Genomic DNA, 22,056 nt, shown 5'->3' with positions numbered 1-22,056 from the left:
GCTCTCTATCCTAAGATACATCATCACCAAATCACTTCATTGAACTCCTAGCGTTGATATTGGTCAGCATTATTCTTGTACTTGTCATAGCTCGCTTAAAGCTTTTTCTGCACCTGTCAATGAAACCTTGTGAAGATGTGTGGTTAATTCAACGCCCCCACTAGCTTGCTCGCCCTTTGGCAGATGCACCAAATTTAGTACCTTGTTTGGCTACTGTCTGTATGCTACCTCAAAAGGTGACCTTCCTGTGTACCAATTGACTATGTTATTATAGGCAAATTCTCCTTGTGGCAAAATCTTATCGCACTATAAAAGCTTATCTCCCATGTGGCCTCGCAATGGATTTCGTAGACTTCTACTAATAATCTTGGTGTGACTAACAATATGAGGGTGTTATGTGTTACTGTATTGAAGCCGAGTACCTAATTTCTTCTAGGGTTCATCAAAAGTGAGTCATTGGCCTCATATCTCTATTAGAAGTAATGGTTTTAGAGACGACATGAGGTCAAACCATTTCCTTTTAAGACACTGCATGTGTGGCATCTAGAGTGTTCTTATAAGGAATAAAATGTGCCATCTTTCAAAAGTGATCTACGATGGCAAATATAGAATCCCATTCTCTAGTAGTGCGGGGAAGAACCCTACAAAATCCATAACCTTACAAAATCGATACTCATTAGTCCAAGGGCTAGCAGGAATAGGAAGAGGGTTGAACAACCCTATATTTTGAGATCAGCCCTTGGCTACCTTACACCTCTCCATGAAGCGACTAATACTTGAGTCGAGGCTAGAAAATATTTTCCTCACCAACACACTTGTTTTGTCTCCTCCAAAATGCCCACTAAGATCTATGTTGTGCAACTCAATAATAATCTTGATCTGCATAGAACCTTCAGGAATGTATAATTGACTTCCTTCAGAAAGAAAACCATCCTGTCGTACATAATTGGAAAAGTAACTTTTGCCACCTGGCACACACTAATAAAGTATCTGACAAAAATATATTTGTGAAAGAATCTCAAACCCAACTATTGAATTTGCAAGAATCCCAAGTACGGCTATCTACTCAAGTATCAACCACCTTAGTTTAGCTGCCTGATTATGCTGAATCATAAAAGAGAATTTTGACAAATAAGAAATCCTCTTGGTGTGTCTTCAATTCAATTTCTTTTGGGTTTTCAAGAATTTCAAGGCCTCGTGATCCAAATGAAGATAAACTCTCTATAAATAAATTAATCCCTTCAGTGACGTCTGCACAACAATATAAAACCCTATACCATAAGTAAAATAATGTGTGCTTGGCTCATCTAACTTTTTGCTGAAGAAGTCCACATGCTTACTTTCTGGGCTATAGACATGCTCACCGTGCACGTGAAGAATCACACTCCACTAGGGAAATTTTCAAACTTCGAGGTTTCAAAAAATGAGCACTAGTCATCTTTTCTTCCACAATTCAGAAACGTTCATTGGCTATCTTGGTCTACTCAAAGACCCTTCTTCACGCAACTGTGATATGTACGATAATGATGCTAAATTTTCTGATAAAATCTTTTATAAAAAATAGCGAAACCATGTAATTTCCCACTGCTCCTACTATCTTAGGTGTAGGCCGATCCACAATTGTTTGCACTTTAGATTGATTAACTTTAACCCCTTTAGCGTACCCCATAAACCCAAGAATGCGGAATTGTTTGTCATAAAAGAGCACTTCTACAAATTCACAAACTTCTTTTTTCAAAGCGCCTCCAAGATCTGCCTTAGATGATCCAAATGGTCAACATCCATTTGACTATAAATAAGAATATCATAAAAAATACTTGATAAGTTGCTCAATAGAAAGATGAAGCACCTGGCTCATACCGCTTGTAAACGTATTCAAGGCATTAGAGTCAGACAGTCCAAAACGACATCTCAAGCTGCTCATACAAGTAGGGGTGGCAACCCCGACCGGGTCAACCTCGACCGGGATACGGACCTGATCTGACTAGGGAGTTGATTTGACTAGGTTTCATTCGGACTTGAGCCCGAGGCAGGTCTAAGTAACTTGGATCTGGACCTAACTCGGACCTAAGTTGGATAGAAGTCATTTGGACCTGGATCATGAGTCTAGAAATTAAAAAAAAGTTCTTTTATATATAATTTAGTATATATTTTATATCAGGGGTCGGTCCCTTGACCCGATCTGACCCACCATTATTTTAAAAAAGGTCCGCCCGGCTCCTAAGCGCCCGCCTAGGCAGGTTGGACCAAAATACCGCATGCTTAGACCCAGGCGGCCCTACATGGGCCGATGTACCTGGGCAGGCGAGCCAGGAGGGTGCCTAGGGACGTTGGTTTTTTTTTTTTTTTTTTTAAAAAATGCCCAAAAGGGAAAATGGAGTAATTTTGACCCTCAAAAAGGTTTAAATAGGTTATGGGGGTTATTTTCAAGCCCCAAAGATAAAAGAAAAATTTCATAAAGCCTCAATCTCTTAGCTATACCTGTTTCTGAGAATCGAAAGTATTTTTTGTGGATTGAAGAAGCTTCCTAAACATTTTCACTTATTATGAAATATGGAAAGTTCCACTATAACTAATACATATCCTATTAGACTTCTAAATTTTGTATGGTTTGAATTTTGAAATTTTGAACAAGTTTATTCTCAACATGTGATGCATATGTTTGTAAATAAAAAAATGTTACAATATTTTCAAATGTAATAAATTCTAAATTTGACACAAAGATATGTATATAAACCACATATCTATATAACTTGTACAACAGGGCGCCCAAGGTTTTGGGTGCCCGCCTGGGCGTTGGGCACCAGGCCAGCAGCCTAGGTGTCGCCTAGCGTTTTTTGAAACCTTACGACCCACCCCATCCCCAGTTTCGGACCCGGACCCAAGTCGGGTCTAAGCCATTAGGACCTACACCCAACCTGCCGGGTCCCGATTGCCAACCCTACATACAAGCGTATGTAGGGTTTTGAAATCAATTGTAGAAAAGGCTTTTGACCTTGTCAACATATCAAGTGTATCATTGAGATGAGGGATAAAAAAGTGATACTTGACTGTAATCTCATTAATGGCCGTACTATCTACATATCAGCTAAGAACCATCTTTCTTTGGTGTCAAACAGGCAGGAAGAACATATACTTAAATCTCTTTTGGATGAATCCCTTATTCAATAATTTAGTTACCTGCGTATGCAATTCTTCATGTGCTTTAGTACCTATACAATAATGTGGCACATTATGAAGAGTAGCATCATCAGGGACAAATTAATAAAATACTTAATGTCTCTCGTTGGGGTAAACTATCTGGCAACTCCTCAAGCGTAACATATATAAACTCCTCAATCAAGGGTATAACATGGGTAGGAATAGAAGTAAAACAAGAGTACTCTTTAGATACCAATGTATACATTACCCCAGCCTGCTTTTCTCAGGAAACCCACTTAAAGAGACTATAACCTCTCCCGCCCCCGTCTTAGGTTCAGGCGCATTATCCATCTTTATGGTTGTGAGATAATCATAACTTCATCCTTCCAAAAATTATATGTACTGTGCTTCCTCTGGTGTATAGCAGAATGGTAATACTGCCATGGGTTACCTAATAGTATATGACTTGCATTCATAGGCAACATGTCACACCACATTTCACTCATGGTTTTCCCACTGAATAAATTGACCAAGCAATGGGACTTCACAAGGGTTTTGTTACTGCTTTTGAACCACGAGATTTTCTATGGCTAAGGATGTTCCTCACACTTTGATTTTAGCTTATCCACGCTGCAACTTCCACTGTCCATTATCATCATGCATACCTCACCTTGGGCCTTACATCCCATGCGCAAACATATTGGCTCTTTACCACCTTTAGTGCTGATAAACACTGCCTGGTTAGACCTTGCATTAATTTCACCTTAGAAATACCTCATCCCAATCATATATGTGTGTCTGTGCCTGCCTTGTAGGGCACTCAAAATATTGATGCGAAGGCTCCCCACACTTAAAACACTTCAACCCCAGATGTTGAATTTGAAGGGGCTTATTTACCTTGAGACTTTTTCCTACCTTGGATCCTCACAAGAATGAGAGCTTGAGCCAACTGTCTATGGTTGTTTTTGATTTTGCATCTTGTCCTCAACTGTAGGAGCGATTTAATGCTTCAACTCATTTCAACTTTTAAGGCCAATTGACATGCTTTTTCAAGTCTGAAAATTCGATGCCTGATTAACCCGTATTGAATCTGAATTTTCAGGCCTCTCACATACCTTGCAATGAACCTGGTCGTCATTCTTTTGGATCTTGTTTCGGCTTATCAAAAGAAAGAAGTCATATTTGTGCTCATGCACGCTCGAATCCTTTTGTCAAAGATGATGAAGTCTCTAATATAATATTGGTTCATAATTAGAGGGTATAAACTTCTCTTCTAACTCAATTTCATCTTTTGTCAAAGATGATGAAGTCTTTTGAAGAACCTTTCGTGAAACACAAGAGTGATATTCTGGAGCTGAATTGCCCCTAGGTTAGAGGATCACAACAATTATGGGCTTGACTCTTCAACCGGGTAATCACAAATTTAACCTCTCTCATTTGATAATTCTTTCCACTCAAAAAAGGTTTCAATACTAGCAATCCGATCCAAAATTTATGGGGTTGTAGTACTCGAGATAATTCAGACACATCAACCCTATCTGAAAGCTTGAACTAAATGAGCTCCAAAGCAATGGGATGTTTCTCCCTCGGTTCTAGACCGGGTTGATTGCCCATTCACTCTCAGATTTGTTACTTTTTAGTTAGCTAAACCTTTGTCTATTGATTTTAACGCACCTACGTATTGGTCCTCTAGTCTCCTTGATTGACTTTGGTGCACCTCGTGTGCCAGTTCCTCATATGAATCTCTTGTGTCCGGTTATTGGAGATCCAAATCTCCTCATTATTTTGTTTATATCTTCTTATATAATGTATCAACCACCTCGACTCCTTTAGTAGCCATAATGCAACTCTCAACACTTCTAGTGCGCTTTAGGATATGTGCCTGCTTTTATGTTAAATGATGCGAATTCGAATAACAAAAAGAAAACAAAGAAGTAATATATTGACTCAAAATTTTTTGAAAGCTAACAAAATTACCTTCAATGGCTCTGAGAATTCAATAGAGTTTTTAAGAACAATGGTTTGAAAGATAATACTCAATTCTGAATAGAAAATCCTACTCATCATCATCATGAGTCAGCTTTCATGAAAAGTTTTGGCAAAGTTTTACATTGGTTGCCTACCTAACACAACTTACCTCTTTTACCTGGGCTTAGGATGGGTTAATGGCAAGTTTATGGTCCTCACCCTTCTTAGACCAGAATAGAAAATCCTACTACAACCCCCTATTTATAGACTTCATTTAGACTCCTTAGTTTTCTAATCTTTATGTAATTAGGACTTTTAATTAAAATAGAATCCGAATTTGACACTTTTGTTGTAGACGAAATAAAATAAGACAAAACCATCCTAAAAGTAACCCTAAAATGATACCCCAACTTCGTATAGGGGTAACTTTTTACTTTGATATTGAAATCGCTTTATGACCCCATTTCAAAAATGGCATCATAAGTTGTATAACTTGAAAACCAACATCGCTGGTTTCTTCGAGTAATTGAGGTCTACGATACCTCTAAAACCGTGAATGTCAGAATTGAATTTTTTTGCATTGAGTTGGCATGCATCTATCAGCCTCAAAATTTGGGTATGTTTCATTTTTCTAATTTAAAAATTTCAAATTCAATTAAAATTAGTTTGTAATTCATTTTGGATATACTTTTTTGTCTTTTATGATTTATGCTGGTTTTTTCTTTCAGGCTTTTCATATTTTCTATTTTTTTAAGCCAATAACATCAAATTTTTTTTCTTATTACATATTTTGTATACATTTTCTGGTTCAGTGTTTTTTTTATTTTATATGAATTTTTCAACAATTTTTCAAAATTTGTTCAATTCTTTCACAATGTTTTTTTATTTTTTACCATGTTGGTCTCCTTTTCGGCTAAGGCAGGAGTTGGGCGAGTCAACTCGGACTTGCTGGAGTTGCTCAGGTTGGCATGGGGCTGTGGCCCTAGCCTGAGCTGTGAAATCAAACATTGGTTTTTTCCTATCAAAATCATGAGTTTGCTTTCGTTGTGATTACGGGGCAAATTTCATTGTTTCTTCTATTGGTGCTTTAGATTATACTTAAGAATGATGCAAATATCATAGTTGTTCCTGATGACATTCAGATTGCCTTAGGAAAAGAATATGTCATCAGAATGATTCACCAAGAACAAAGGAGTCTGAACAGCTTCTATTGGAGTGGTGTTGAGCTCCCAAGTTGGAAGTTTAAAATGACAATTCGATCCCTTAGAGGGGAGTCATTTAATTTAGTTTTGATTCGATGTTGATGATGATATTCAGATTTGAAAATCTCTCTGTTTGATTAGTTGGTTGATTTGCGTCTCAAGCTACCATATGATTGTAACATATTTTGCACATGATATATATTTACTTACTGTATTTTCCACATTATATATATTTATTTACTGGATCGTGTACATATTTTTTAAATTATTGGTAATTTCATTTTTCATGATCTATGGTGGTTTTGGTGTGTAATTGTTTTTAGATAAAGTTGGATGGGTTCGATGTTCTGTGTATGCTTGATATGATTTATATAAACTCCGCATTGTGTTGTAGTGATAGAAGACATAGGAAGAGGCAACCTGCTGATGGGCATCTTAGTGATACATCTGAAGGCCTCAAAATCTCTGCTGATGATGATTCTCGAGAAAGAGATGGAAACAACTTGGATGGAAAAGATATGCTTGAGGAACAGGTTTGAGCTATTTTGGTGGTCCTGATTCCTGCTAGCAATCGGCCTTCCATTTTCCAAATAGTATTTGGAACTATGACGATATTATCACATGGCTGGATTTCGTCAACTTTTTATTTGTGTGTGTTTATTTTGTGCAGCTAAGGCAAGCACAGCTTGACATAGATATGCTTGACGACCATAAGAACCAATTGGAGGTGTGTCTCATTTGAATCAATCATTAGTATTTCATGGTTTCCAGTTAAAGTTATGTGACGTTGCTGATGAAGTGGTTGATAATCAGATTGTGGAGGCTCATTAAGTGATGAACTTGTTTGAAATTGTCAGTTTATCTTCTTTTTAGTGATTGTCATTTTAAGTCCATTATGTAAGGCATGATAGGACTATATGTTGTCTTTCTTTTCAACACTCATCTTATGAAATCGCAAAGGTAAGCAAGCAGCATGGTGCCTTTGGATTTTATTAAAGCGTTCTATTATTAAAACATTATGAACTTCACTGTATATTCTGTGTATCATTTTGGCAGTATTATATGTGCTCTTAACTGTCACTACTCGATGATGAATGGTGGAGATTTGCTCTTATTCTACTTGAGTGGACAATGACGTTCTTGATTGTGGTCAACAGTAGTATAAGATATCCACAATTTTATGTCTTATAGTTACTACTTTTTAGTTGAATCTTCCCTTGAAATTGTCAATGCGCTAAAATTTTCTTCTTCCTCGGCCACACAAAAGTTCTTAGTAAAATGAAGAGTTAATAACTTTGTGTAGGTAGTATTTAACATTGGCCATGTTGCTCAAATGTTCTTCTATCAAGTCGACAAAAACTTTTTGGTGGGAAATTTTCTCCTTCCATGTTGAAAACAATCATGTGGTTATTGGTTGCGGCTATCATAATACTGCTGTGCAGTATTTGGTTTCATGCTCGAGTATAACTCTAAGGTTTTTCACAGAATATGTTGAATTGTGCAGTGCCTACTGTTTGAGATAGCATTTATGTGTTCTTTGTAGTTGTATAAGGTTGACTGATTTTGGGTTTAATTGCCTAAATAAGCTGGATCATCATCTCATTTTTATTGAATTTCCAAGAAATGAGATAAAATAGCATAGGATTACAGAAGATTTGCTTATTCTAAACATCTGTTTGGGTAGAGAATCGATTGACATTTAGTGTATATTAGAATATTAAATACTGGTACCAGGGCACCTTTGAGTGAGGTCCAGATATCTATGTTTTTAAGGAAAATGATGATTTATATATATTCGTGACACTTTGTGAAGATGAGATATTGTTGATTGTCATTGATTGCATATGTCTATGTTCATCTGGTTTTCCATGGAATTCTAGATCATTCTCGAGTCTAACTTCATGAGTTACTTGTTATGGTACTTCTGTCAGTGACTTCGAGTTACCTCTTATTTTTTCTATTGGTAACTTCATGAGTTCTGTTGTGTTCAAAGATGTGCCTTGAAGAGAAGGTAGAAGAAGCTGACAGTCTTTCTGCGCGAATGCACGAACTTGAATCACAATTGAACAAAGAGCAAGAAGATTGCGAGAGGTAGTTACTTTGCTATTGTGAAATACTAGGTGTTTCTAGTTCTTTGTAGAAAGGTGAGAGTTTACTTTTTTAATTGCATGACTAATTTTCTACAGGATGTCATCGAAAGTGAAGAAGTTTGTAAAAGCTTACATGCATTATATTCGAGCACAAGAGGAGCTCAAGAGGCAAGACTGAGATTCCAATTTTTGTCCCTTTCTGTGTGTATGTTTGTGCATGCATGCTTGTGTGTGTTTGCATTAGCCCGTGTGTTTACTCGGTTCATAGTTGTTGATTATTGGCTTTTCTGGCTCCCTTATAACAAAATTTCAGTAGAGTCTACCGTTAATTGGAGTCAATTTTCTATAAGTATACAAAAAATACGCCTAATTCTAGTTAAATCTTAAGGGTTTAGGTTTGGCTTCAGAATTTACAAGTACTCCTAATTCTAGTTAAACCTAGAGGGTTAAAGGTCTGGGTTTAGACTGACAGGGTTATAAAATAAATGTTACCATATTACAAGGGACCTGAGGGCATAAGGTGCTCTTGTTATCTTCGAACTGTTAAATACTCTTGACTCAGTGAAACTCTGAGATGCAATCAATCCTGGCGAATACACTTTCAAGATACAACCATGATCGGTATTTCACTTCTTGAGTTACTGGGCTGCACTCTCAATAACTTGTCTAAAACACAACTTTGAATATTGATTATGCCTTCACGTTAGTTGGGGTTTGTGGCCTTTAAATCCCATGAGAGCATGTAAATAAAAATTATTGGGGATTCTACACTTCAGTGGGAGTGTGGTGTTCGTTGACTGACCTAGGGTTAAGTGGTATATGGTCCTGGTCATGTCCAAACCCCTAACCTTAGGCATAGGGCACTACTATTGGGGGTTTTAGGAGGGTCATCACTTGTTGAGGTTAGAGAGATACCCAAAGATGGTTTGTAGGCTAGGAGAGCTTTGTGGTCTTCTGTCTGTGGATGTAGGCCCCGTGAGAGTGAGGGCTAAATCTGCAGTAAACTTCCGTACATCTTGTACACATCAATGATGTAGGCCTGTGAGAGCGAGGGCTAAATCCTCAATAAACCTTTGTACGTCTTGTACACATCAGTGTTCCAAAAAACGTGATGCCTAGGTGCCCCCCAGGGGGGGGGGGGGGGGGGGGGAGGGGGGAGGGGCATGCTGGGCGGCCAAAAAATAAGAAAATAATTGGATAAGTCATAAGTGAATGAGGAGAATTTAAATAGTCCATAAGCTATATTTCCATACAATGCTAGAACCATACAAGCATACAAACAAGAATTAGATTAGATTATAGAAACTAGAAAAAAAGAAAATATATAGCTTATGACTCAATAGTTAACACCAAGAGTCGAGCATCTTCATTCTTCAATTATCATCAAAAGGAGTAGGGTAAGCCTTATCATATGCATCAGATTTGGGGCCATCATCATTAGAGTCATCCCCCTCTTCAACATAACGTTCGTCTTCATCTGTTTCGTTTGAATCTGCCTCTTCCTCCTCTTCTTCTATCCCCTTCTTACTTTGTGCAGATGAAACCCTTGGAGTCTTGGTTGCTCTACCTGGTGCGTCTTCAACCTTTTCTTTCTTTTTGTGCTTCCCTGAACTAAAAAATTTTATAATCTCCCCGTTAGCCTCAGGAACATTTTGACACGGGGCAACGCCCCCTTTAATATCAGCAATGTGTTTTTTGAACCGGTAAATACCCCCATTAGTATCCTTTCCACAATAATTATACGTAATACGATTTTTGTCATTTGGATTCGGGTAATGACCATACTTCCAACTTGGTTCACCACTTCTAGAAGAACCTAGATAAGTTATTTCGATAGAACAAGGCTCATTTTTCTCCCTTTTCTGGTTCAACTAAATTCAAATACAAATATTGTCTAATATCATCCTTAATAGCTTCAGTAACTTTTTACAAGAAGCAATTCCCTATAATACCAGCAAGGTGTTTCTTGAATCGATTAATACCCCCATTCGTATTTTTTTCACAAAAAATACACCTTATACAATTTTTATCGTTTGGTTTCAGGTTATAACCATATTTCCAACCCGGATCACCTCTTCTAGCAAAACCAAAAATAGACCTATCCAAATTACAAGGATTTTGTTCTTGTTTGTGTTTCACTAAACTCATGTATTATTTAATCTCCTCTTTGATTGTTTCTGGAACATTTTTACAAGGGGAAACATTCCTCCTAATATCGGCAAGATGTTTTTTAAACCGGTTTATGCCCCCTTTTTGTATCCTTTTCACAATAATTGCATTTTATGCAATTTTATCCAAAGGATTTGTGTTATAGTCGTATTTCCAACCTGGATCACCACTTCGACTAGATCTTGATGAAGACATCTCAAAATAATACAAGGCTCACAAGCAATCAAAAAAATAAAGTTTTGTGCTTACTTTGATTGCTCGATCTCCAAGCTTTCACCTCTTAGATGTTTTCTAGTGCTAAAATTTTCAAAAATACCCTCTAATAGGTCTAAAAAAACTCCAAAAGTAATCTAATCTCAATGGGTGATGTTTCGATCCATTTCTTGTAAATTTGAGAAACCTTTTGATCCTATAAAAATTCCAAAATCTAATTTTTTGAGGTTTTCCTCTTTTTAAAATGGGCTCTAATGGGGTTTATGTTTCAAATGAAAACCTAAAACCTACCTTTAAAACTTCTTTTTATCCAAAAATTTCCCTCAACAAGGGACATTTTCGCCCCTAGGCGGGGCGCAAGCCTTGCGAAGCCGCCTAGGGCTGGGCTCTGGGCGCCCGTTGCCCTACCATCGAGGAGGCCGCCCAGGGACAGACTGCCTAAGCCTTGGTGAGGCGCCCAGTCCCTCTAGACCGTTTAGGCCCTGGGCGGCTCGCCTTTTGAAATAATGGTACAAATGACAATTGTATACTGGGTAGCAATCCTATAAGGGATATGTGTACATGTATATAAAGAGTCCCCCTTGCACTATAGTAATATGTGCGCATAATTTGCTCTTAAGGGAACAAACTTGTAATCTATATTTCGGGACTGTGGTTATGCTATTTATTGGCCAGCTTTGATGAGCCAATCATGAGCTCCTGTGTGAGACTCTAGGTCATTGGTCTTATTGGGATGGTTTGAGAAAATAGTAGAAGTTCACAGTTACTTAGTTGTGTGAAGTGCCTTAACAATCACTTTTCCTGACCCATTGATACGAATCCATTTCTAGAAATTTTGGTTTCAATGAGGAAATGTTTACGCGATTTTAGAATTTTTCTGAATTTTTAGAATAATTTTCACTAGTGAAATAACCTTTTTTTTTTTTTTGAGAAATGTTGACGTTTGTATTGCTATAAGAATGAGAGTACCATATGTTGGGTTAGCCCAAGAGTCCCTTACTAGATAGGACTCTTGGTAAAAAAGGAATAGGTCAACAGACCCTATACAAAATGGGGTTATAAGTTTGCCCCCTTACAAAGTATGCAGTGAGTTTACAGAAAAGAGTTTACAGAAAAGAGAGTAAGAAAGTTGCCCATTCCAGGAGAGGAGTACTCCAAGTCTTTTCCGTTGTGGCCAACACAATGCAAAACATGGTGTCCTAGTCTTCATCATGGGCCTTGGCTCCATCCTTGGCCAGCAGATCCGCGAGCCTGTTTGAGGTCCTCAAGGAATGCATCCATGAAACGGGCATATCCCTGCAAGGGCGTGCAATCTCATCATAAAGAGGTGCAAGATACCAGGAGGGAATAGCTTTCCAAGGTGCCCAAAAAATGATGTTTCGGGCATCACCCTCCACTAATAGGTTTAGTCCCCAAGTTTGATCAAAGTTTTACTGGCCTCTGAGGAGGGCCAAAGATTCGGCATACTGTGAATCTTGGATGCCAAGGTATTCGGAGTAGGTGAAGAGGATGTTGTGTTGGTGGTCTCTAAAAACTTCACCTGCACCTGTGTGGCCAGGGTTTCCAAGGGAGCATCCGTCACACTAGTGAAATAACCTTTACAAGGTATTTTAGAAATTTTTGGAATTGTGGAGGGGCTACAAGGAACATGTGAGGCCCATTGGGGCCTTTAAATGGTCATGGGATCTTATTGGGAAGAATCATTATATTCAATGTGGTACTTGAGGACCATACTAGATTACCTTCTTCCAGTTTATTTTTGTCGGCTGGTTTTTCTTTTCGCTTGACAATTTTTTGTTTTGCCACCTTGTGTTGTAAGTGACATTTCACACTTTAAACTCACCGCATTTATTTTGATGATAATTTGAAACAATTATAATGATTTTTTGCCATTATGTGAGGATGTTTTACCTTTAGTGATGATGTGTTACCATCATCGACATGCTATAAAGAATTTTTTGTTTTTTGTGTCTCTCCTTATTTATTAAGCGCAGCCTAAATCTATTCAATCTCTACTGAAGTCTATTCTCTCTCTGCCTTATGTTTAATTACTTAAAGGAATTCTGCCATAAAATGATCTATTATGTTGATGATTCACACAATATCCACCCGTCGGCATGATTTTTTAAGAGTTTGCACATAAAAGGTAAAAGGTTTTCAAGTTCAGGAGAGGGTGGTAACAGAAAAAGGTTTTGCTTGTTACTTTGTTTTATTTTCGAAGAAGGGGTTATATAAATTTACTGATATAAATGCATATTAGTATGAAAAGCTATATTTTAGAATAACTCGGGTTATATAAATTTACTGATTTAAATGCATATTAGTATGAAAACCTATATTTTAGACGAGTTATTTAGAGTGCAACCCGGTAACTCAAATCTGAAATATTGATCCTAGCTGTATCCTAGAAGTGTACTCGCTGGGATTTGATTGCATATCAAGATTTGTTGAGTCAGGGGCGTTTAACACTTCGAAGATAGCAAGATCATCTTGTGCCCCCAAGATCTCGACCCCAACATTTTAGGGATCTTGCTCCCAAACTTGAAAGGCATACCCTTCACAATAGGAATCTCTTCATTTGGAGTCAATGAGCTGTGCAACTATACTGAAAGTACTGTTGCTGTTTTATCAAACTATAAATATAGAAGATCATCAGTTCAATCTTGAGATGGGGATTGAGATCCCGAAATTTAAAAATCAAAGTCCCTTGAAGTTCCATTTCCCGGAGCGTGGGGTTGAGATTCTGGAGCGGGATTGCCTCCCTAGGTTTGGAGATCCCTGCAACTATGGTTTAGTTTTGTTGTTAGCACTCGTAATTCTTGACCGTTGATAAGGGTTCTTGTTATTTATTTTTCATGTGCAACATATAGCAACTTGAGTAGAGTTTTTGTCAAAAAATGATTAGCCAAACTCTGTCATTTTTTATTTACAAGATGGCCCAAATTACAGGACACAAGCCCGCCTCCAGAGGTTAAGCGACCAATTTTCTATGGATCCTTTGAGACCTACTGCCACTGAAGAGGATTCTAGTGTTAATATCATTAGTGATGTAGAAGCAAATAACGATAATTTGACGATCACAAGGAGTCAGGCCTTGAACCATTTATCGCCAATCAAGAACAGAATGCATGTCAGTCAAGGTACCAGTGAAGATGCAAAATCTGGTTAGTATATATTGCAAGATTTATTTAGGCACTGTTGTTTATTATCAAGAATGTCTTTGAAATCAGATATCAAGACGCGATAGTCTTAAGAACCTAGAGGTTGATATGCCATGCTTGATACAATGCATTGCAACACCAGATAGTTAAGCAGTTTAGCCATCTATAGATCTTCATTTCCATTGTGCATTTTACCTTATTATTATATTTTTATGTCAAAAGGTTCCCTAGTTTGTGTGTAGAAATGAAAGAGAAGTAATGGTTGCAAAAGAAATTAGGAGGAGAAACAAAGCCTCAAAAGAACAGTATGGCATATAGGAGGGGGAAAAAGTAAAATAAGTAGCCAAAGTAGGCAGCCCTACACTTTCTTTAGCCAAATTATAGGTATCCTCAGTGGCCTATCTCAGATTATCCAAAAGGCACCTCCAAACCACCAATTAGTTGAAACAGTTTGATCAGATTAGATGAATAAACCTTTCCGTGCTCATGTGATTGCATTGGGACAATCCCCTTCCTCGAAAAGAGGAAACTGTAGGTGTATCATGCCAATCCTATGGCCTATATTATGATTTTGCGGCTTTTGCTTCAGACATGGAGGCATCACATACTCACCAAGACCAATGCCCAAATGTAAGCTTGAAACTCCAGAATATGCCCTAAGCTGTCAAGAAGAGCATATATCTACGCGATGGAAAGTCAACAGTATTAAAGCTTTTGAATTCTGAGCAAATCAGTGCCCATGAGGTCATCAACCTTTAAGTATCCTTAACATCTCTAGTGTGAATTTTCCCCCTCTTAAAATCTGGTTATTATTTGTGGCAAATGCTCCATATGGTGATCAATGCAAATAGCTACCAAACAAATCTAAGGAACAGGGTCAAACTCCATTGAAACGACCAACCTAGACAACGAGCTGGGCATCACCCACTCGATTTCGTATGTCTGCATCATATGCAAGCAACAAGTTAACAGCGGTTTGGCTTGTTATATATGAACCTTGGTAATGCCTTATTTCATTTGTCTACTCTACCCCTCCCTCAATGTTATGTGGCAGTTGCTGATTCAGTCTCTGTTTTTTTTTTTTTTGTTTGTAGGGTGGGGGTTGGGGGGATGAATTGAATTGCTGTTTGAGATTGTTGTAACTAAAGGACATTATTAAGTTACTATTTGAAAGAATTTTTTGTATGCATTTAGGAAATTTGCGGAAGCGAGTACGTTCAGCAGGAACAGCCAGAGCAGAGAAATTAATTAAATTGGACAGATCTGCCCCTAAACAAGAAAAGAACCGGGAAGCTGAAGCTGCAAATTCTACTCATGCAAACCACGATGCCGATAGAAGATTAGCTAAAGAAAATAAATCCAACAGAAAAAAGAACACCTGGAATGCTTCTCCTGTCAATAGTATCCCTGCAGACAAGGTAGTTCTTGTTGTTGAACTGTGCTTTCCTTACCTGACGTATCAAGATGTTTTTAATTGTGTTATACTTCAGAACTTATGCTTTCGATAAAGACAATGAAAAGAAAATAAAAATGAAAGCTGGGTCTCAAATTTTTAGTCAGATAGGCTTTGTTGTTGATTTGCTGAGATGGAGAAAATTTTGTGGCCTCGCATTGTTTCCATATGTCAATTTATAATGTGTTTTGGCTAAAATTTTGACATTAATCTTAATTTTGATTTTGACTTTTGTCTTACAACTTTATTGAAACCATTGAAAATGTCGACGGAGGATTCTCATGAGGGAATTTTGGGATTCTGGGAATTTTGGGATTCTGGGAATTTTGGGATTCTGTTCTCTGTTTCTCTTTACTATGTCATGTATCTTTGGTTGTTTTAGTTATGCTATTTTGTATTGCTTTTCTTGTGTTTTGTCTTGAACGTTGTGAAACTTGTGTGAAGTACTTCAGCATTAAGTTTTCTGATACTATATGCTGTTCGAATCATTTTCTCATGTAGCATTTAGTCATATATCCCTAGTCATTGGTTTTTGTTTTATGAGATCCAAGACCTACTGCTCTACTACTTCAATGGTAGGTGAATTCTAACTCTCTCTTCCATATACTCTCTTTATATTTTTCACTTCAATCTATGTTTTCACTTTGATTGGAATTTGTTATTATTGATTTTACTCTACATCATGTGGGTCATGTGTTTCTTCAGGAAGGATGCACAAAATTTAGATAATTTGGCTGCATGAATTCTTTGTTGTGGGGAGGTACTCCCCATCCTTCGCAGTTAGGTTTTATGCCAGCCCAAAGTTGGCGATTTTCCCTCGGTATTCAAAGACTTTTTAAAACTTTCAAAGCTATCTATGATTTGTATATCTGCCTGCATGTGATGGTTTTATCTTTTCTGCGACATGTGACATATGTAAATTGGTTCTACTCTCTCAGCTTAGCTGGTTGAGATTCACCTCTTGAATGAGCTATATTTGCTCATTTGGGTTTCACTCTTTTTGTGGCAATAGGAGTTGTAATTTTTCTTGGCTGTTCAAAATCTCATAAGCATGTTTGTGCGCATGTCTTCGTGCTGGTCTATATGTATGCATTAGCCAAAATGACGACAACAATCTTTTGGAGGAGTATCCTTGCACAAGAAATATGCACTTGCAAAAACACCATCTACATCCATATGCTTGAAACTTCTGCGCAAACTAGTGTTTAAGATATATTTGTCACAGCTTGAGAATGTGGGTGGGTGGGTGGGTCTGTGTGATGTAGAGAAATTTGAGGAAGCAGTAAAATCAGCAAGGAACAAAGCCAAAAATAAGCATAATTTCAAAGAAACTTAGGTTTTCTTTTCCATACCCCAAGCCAGGGTTCCAAAAGCCTAAGCGTTCAATTTCTAAAAATCATGTAGAATGACCCTCTCAAGGCCCCACACACATATGATATGTTATAATTCAATGTTTAAAGGCATTACATGTCCATACAATAATTAAAATTATCCAAAAAGTCCTAACTTAAATGCAAAATTTGTAATGACAGTTTTACCCTTGTGACAATACCCCGTGAATAATACTTGTGAATAATACTTTTGAATAATACTCATAAATAAATAAAAAATATAAAAACCTTAGAATTCCTAAAAAACTCAAAGACCCTAGGAATAAACCCTAAAACTATAAGATACCTTTGGAATTGAATAAAAACTAAAACTTTGAATAATTTTGTCCTCCATCATTCTCCCTTGGTTTGAGAAAACATGTCCTTGAGTTTTGAAGTGTGTTAAGATGAATTCAGCATCAAAGCTACCGTTTTCAACCTTCTTTTCTTTGTCGGCTCAAATGTTATTCGTGGTAAAAAGAATTCCTCAAGAAACGAATCCTGAGATGTATATTGAGGAATCGATGCAAATTCATCAAATATGACTATCCATGAATGCCCATTGAAAATCGTGCGGTAAATTTCAAACCCAAATTTCTGGTCTTTAGAGGTTTTCTCGACATCTATTTCATTAGTTTCTGAAATTAGGGCCACAATTTCCGGCTTATGAGTTGACCGTGTTTTATCTGTGCTACTCTGAGTACCATACCTGAAACTTATTGAATCTATGTCATTGATATCAATGAAATCTTCAAAGGCCATGATTGGTCATTCTTGCTGCTGCCTTCTCTTCATATTCTTCACCCTCTTCCAAAACCTCTTCATCATCATCTTGATCCTTATCATAGATCGGATCCCGTAAATGAACTTATTGTTCATCGGAGTACGTGTCAAAGATTGGTGGTGAATCCCAATCTACAATTTGTTGATTTTCGATGCAATCTGTCTAAATCAAGAATCTCATAATTCACATCGAAAACCTGGAGTGATGTTCCCTACATTTAGGTCTTTTGTCACTATCCTCATCACTCGACTCCCTATGCAGAGCGCGAAAGTGAAAAAGCTTGTAATCGAGATCCTCTTGGGCCAAAAGATCACCCGCTGTCCAATAATGAGGCTCGCGAATTGCTGTGTCGGCTGCTGAACTTACCTTTTGAGTTTCTCAATTTTGTCATTTATGGGATCACGGAGTGGATCTACAAAACCTCCCCTTGCATGGGCCCTTCTTGACGCTATGGGATCACTGAAATCACAAACCTTAGGCAGATGATCAACAAAAACCTACTGAAATCAGCAAGATCTAGGCTTTGTTGTTGATCTAGGGCACAAAAACGATGCTACAGTAATATGCTATAGTACTATACTATAGTACTATTCGTATAGATCACGGGCTCAGATACCAATTTGATGCAATGTCGATGCGATGAAAATTTAAGGAAACAGTAAAATCAGCAAGAAACAAGCCCAACACAAGCACATTTCAAAGAAACCTAGGGTTTCAAAAGGCTAAGCTTGTCTATCTTTCAATTTCTAAAAATCATGTGTATTGATTAGAGAGAAATGCGAGAACTTTTAGAGGTATTGCTAAATCTCTCCCTTCTATCTCAGATTCTTTGATCTCTCTTATTTCCTTCTTGGTCTTTCCTACCCCCCTATTCTCCTGTTTTCCAGCGTCGTCTCTTTGTGGCAGCTGGTTGAGGTTTCTCAATCTGCAATCTTCTAATCCTAGTTTTTCAACCTCTTGGAGTAAGCCCCCACAGGGTACCTTCCAGCTAAATATGGACGGTTCATCCTATGGGAAGGCTGGCCCTTCAGGCTATGGGGGCACCCTTGCAAATTTAGAGGGCATCTTTTGCCACTTCTCGGGCCCCCTGGGAGTCATTGATTCCACTATTGTTGAAACTAGGCATTATTGGAAGGACTAAAAAATTGTGCACTAAATGCTGAACACTTTTCAGCTGTTCAAGTAGAGTGTGATTCTTTAAACGTGATCTAATTGGCTTCCAAGGTTGCACCACTCCCATGGAGACTTACCTCTTACTTTGACCACATCCATTCTCTATGCAGTAACCTCCCTCAAGTCACCTTCAAGCACATCCCAAGGACCCCAAACTCAATTGCAGATAGCCTTGCCAAGGAAGGTGCACATATTTCCTTCCCTGCCATCCTTTTTATTAACCAGGTACGCTAACCTATTCTCTCTCCCCTCAACTCTTTTTCTATAGGCTCTCATCAACCCTATCTTCCTTCAACCTCTCTCTTTCTTCTCAAAAAAAAAAAAGGGTAAAAAGAAGAAAAAAAGAAAAAACAAAGAAGAAACAAAGAGATTAGAACTCCACTGCTGTTTCAATTTTTGGTTACAGTCTCTCTCTCTCTCAAACTTCTCAAACTTCACATCCTCGCTCCTCTGTTTTTCTCTTCTAACCCCTCTGGTTTTCCTCTCTTCTACTCAATCCCTGCTCTTCAACCTCCTTTCTCTGTCTCTCTTTCCATATCTCTCCCCTTCGAGCTCTTTCAACTTCCCCTCTCTCTATCCCACTCTTTTCTGTCTTTGACCTCTGTTTGACTCCCTTTCCAACCTTCCTTTCTCTTTTCATTTGCCTCTGAGATGTTATCCCTCTTCTTCCACATCACTTTCACTCTTTTCTTCTTGCTCCTCTTCTCTCTCCCCCTCGAACTCCACCCCCCCCCCCCCCCCTCCCCCCCACCTTCTATCCACCACTTAGAAGGTTGCTGGGACAGCTCTTCTGCCTCAGTTGCTGGGACAGCTCCTAGCCCTGGTAACAGCGGGGGTTCCGGCTAGCCTGGGCTACACTTGCGGTGAAAGGACAATCTGTGCTTTCGTGATTTTGGGTCTCTTCTGGTCCCTACCAATATACCTCAAAGGGCTAGCTCATGCATTCTTTTGGCGGTAGAAGACTCGACAACTGGGCTTTCCTCTCTTGCCTCTTGCCTTGTGGACCCAAGGACCAGTCTACTTTCTTTTGTGGCAACTGTATATTTTCCACCTTATGTGGACATTTTTTTGCATCATTATTATAGGTGTTTCATTTCTTATAGGTCTTTTTAGATTTTCAGCTTCTCGCTTTTGTTGTTTTCATTCTGGTTTGCTTCTCCTCCCTCCTCCGTGTATTCTGAGCACCCTTTTTGTGGGATGCCATTTTTTACCACTTCGGTGGCTATGTAATTACCCTGTTGCATTTATACAAGTCAAACAGTTTCAGAAAGAAAAAGATGTATAATAACCCTCTCAAGGCTCCACACACACCTTATATTATTATAATTCAATGTTCAAAGACATTATATGTTCGTACAATAATTAAAATCACCCAAAAAGTCATAACTTTAACACAAAAATTTGTAATGACAGTTTTATCCATGTGAACAGTACCTGTGAACAATTCTTGTGAATAGTACTTGTGAAGAGTACTCATGAATAAATAAATAAAAAAAACCCAAGAAGTCCTAAAAAGTAAAAGACCCTAGAAATAAATCCTAAAACTAAAACTACATGATACATCCTTATAAATTGAATAAAAATTAAAAATAAGAATAATTTTGCTCTCCATCTGCATGTGAGGCTCAGATCGCATGCCTAGGCTTGGGCACCACGTTCTGGGCGTCTATACCTAGGCGCCCGCATAGATGGGCTAGATGGGTGCCCAACACCCAATTCTGAGCGGTCGTAGGTCCTTTTTTTTATTTTTAGAGAAGCCCAAAAGGTCAAGGGGGTAATTTTGACCCTCCAAAAATTCTTAGAGAGATTATGGGGGTTATTTTCAACCTCACAAAGTACACTTCCATAGACCTTAAATCCCCTAGCTATACCTATGTATCAGAATTGAAAATATTTTTTTTTGGTTTGAAGAAGCATTCAAAGCTTTTCTTTTCTCATGGGAATTATTTTTCGGGTGCTTTTAGAGGTATTAGAAGATTTCTGAGGTGATTAGTAGCTTGATTGAGATCACAAACATTAAAGAGCGGAGATCGGGCAAAAAGGTTAGTTTATAATCTTTATTTGAGTTTGATTTTTTGGATTTGAGATGTCTTCCATGGGTGATCCGGGATGGAAGTATTGTGTTAACCCGGATAAGAATGTCAAACAAAAATATGTGCAATTTTTGTAGACATATTTCCAATGGTGGCATAAATAAAATAAAGAAACATCTTGCCGATATTAAAGGTGATGTTGCCCATGTTAGAAGGTTCCAAAGCTTGTAAGAAACGATATTTATGAGTATATTGAAGCTGAAAAAAATAAGAAAATAACAAAAGATAAGGATATAGTAGAATTGAGGGCAGCGGTCCATGTTTTTGATGATGATGTTGACACTAATGAGGATTAAGGAGGGGAAGATGAGGTAGGCGAGGCGGCAGTTACTTAGAGCTCTAACAGTAAGAGGGGTTTAGGGTCTAAGAGGCCACATATGAAAGGGCCTATTGATAATTGTTTTACACTGAACCCCGAGATGGTAATTGAGAAAGGGAAGGGTAACGGGAAAAAGCAAGTGACACTTGAAAATAGATTTAGAAAGGATGATAGAGATTGGGTAGTAGTATATTGCTTGGTAGTTTTACCATACATGCATCTCTTTTGATACCGCTTGCTTAAATAGCTTCTATACAATGTTTGAAGCAATTGGGCAATTTGGGCCATGGTTGAAAGGCCCAACTCCATATGAGCTTGACGAGACACTATTGAAGAAAGAAGTTAAAGTAACTAAGGAATATCTCATGACCTATAAGGATGGGTGGGCTCAATTTGGGGTTTTCATAATGATTGATTTATGGAGTGATAGGAGGAGGAGTGCCATGAATTTGTTCGTAAATTGTCCCTTTTTTTGCGATCCATTGCTGTTTCTGATGAGGTTCTTGATGCCCATTATATATATATTTTTATTGATAAGGGCATTGATGAGATTGGGGAGGAGCATGTAATTCAAATGGTCATAGTTAATGTTTCTTCTAATTTAGTTGCGAGTTATTTGCTTTGCCAGAAGAGGCCTCACGTATTTTAGACTCCTTGTGGTGCACATTGCATAGATCGTATGCTTGAGGACATTGGTGATATTAAAGGTGTTTTTTTTAAGACACCATTACCCTCATGATAGGCAATTTTACCAAGAAGAGGGACATAGTGAGGCCCGGGTCACTAGATTTTCCACTGCCTAATTAGTCTTAAGAGTATGGATAAAAGGAGGATCCCATTGGGGACTATGTTTGCTTCAAAAGATTGGAGGAGGTGCAGGTGGTCTAGAGATGCCAAGGGAAAGAATGCACGGGATATTG

At 38.0% G+C, this 22,056-nt stretch overlaps 1 protein-coding gene across 16 annotated transcripts in view; it reads left to right on the top strand.

Moving 5' to 3' along the window:
• LOC18445643 (Zinc finger C-x8-C-x5-C-x3-H type family protein) overlaps positions 1–22,056 on the top strand; it is a 37,203-nt gene that overhangs the window by 9,432 nt on the left and 5,715 nt on the right. For 10 of the 16 annotated variants that reach the window (XM_020674455.2, XM_088858268.1, XM_020674452.2 and 7 more), the window contains 6 exons: positions 6,706–6,844; positions 6,982–7,038; positions 8,305–8,402; positions 8,498–8,569; positions 13,733–13,947; positions 15,139–15,362. In XM_020674455.2, the coding sequence (XP_020530114.2) occupies positions 6,706–6,844; positions 6,982–7,038; positions 8,305–8,402; positions 8,498–8,569; positions 13,733–13,947; positions 15,139–15,362 (805 nt within the window). The remainder of the gene's footprint in view (positions 1–6,705; positions 6,845–6,981; positions 7,039–8,304; positions 8,403–8,497; positions 8,570–13,732; positions 13,948–15,138; positions 15,363–22,056) is intronic. The other 6 variants (XM_088858266.1, XM_088858271.1, XM_088858262.1 and 3 more) reach the window with 2 other exon arrangements.

This window comes from Amborella trichopoda, chromosome 2 (assembly GCF_054954075.1).
Source record: "Amborella trichopoda isolate Santa Cruz 75 chromosome 2, AtrichopodaSantaCruz75HAP2 v2.0, whole genome shotgun sequence".
Classification (NCBI taxonomy): Eukaryota; Viridiplantae; Streptophyta; class Magnoliopsida; order Amborellales; family Amborellaceae; genus Amborella; species Amborella trichopoda.
Note: the sequence above shows the minus strand (reverse complement) of the source record. Positions and strands in the feature narration are given on the sequence as shown.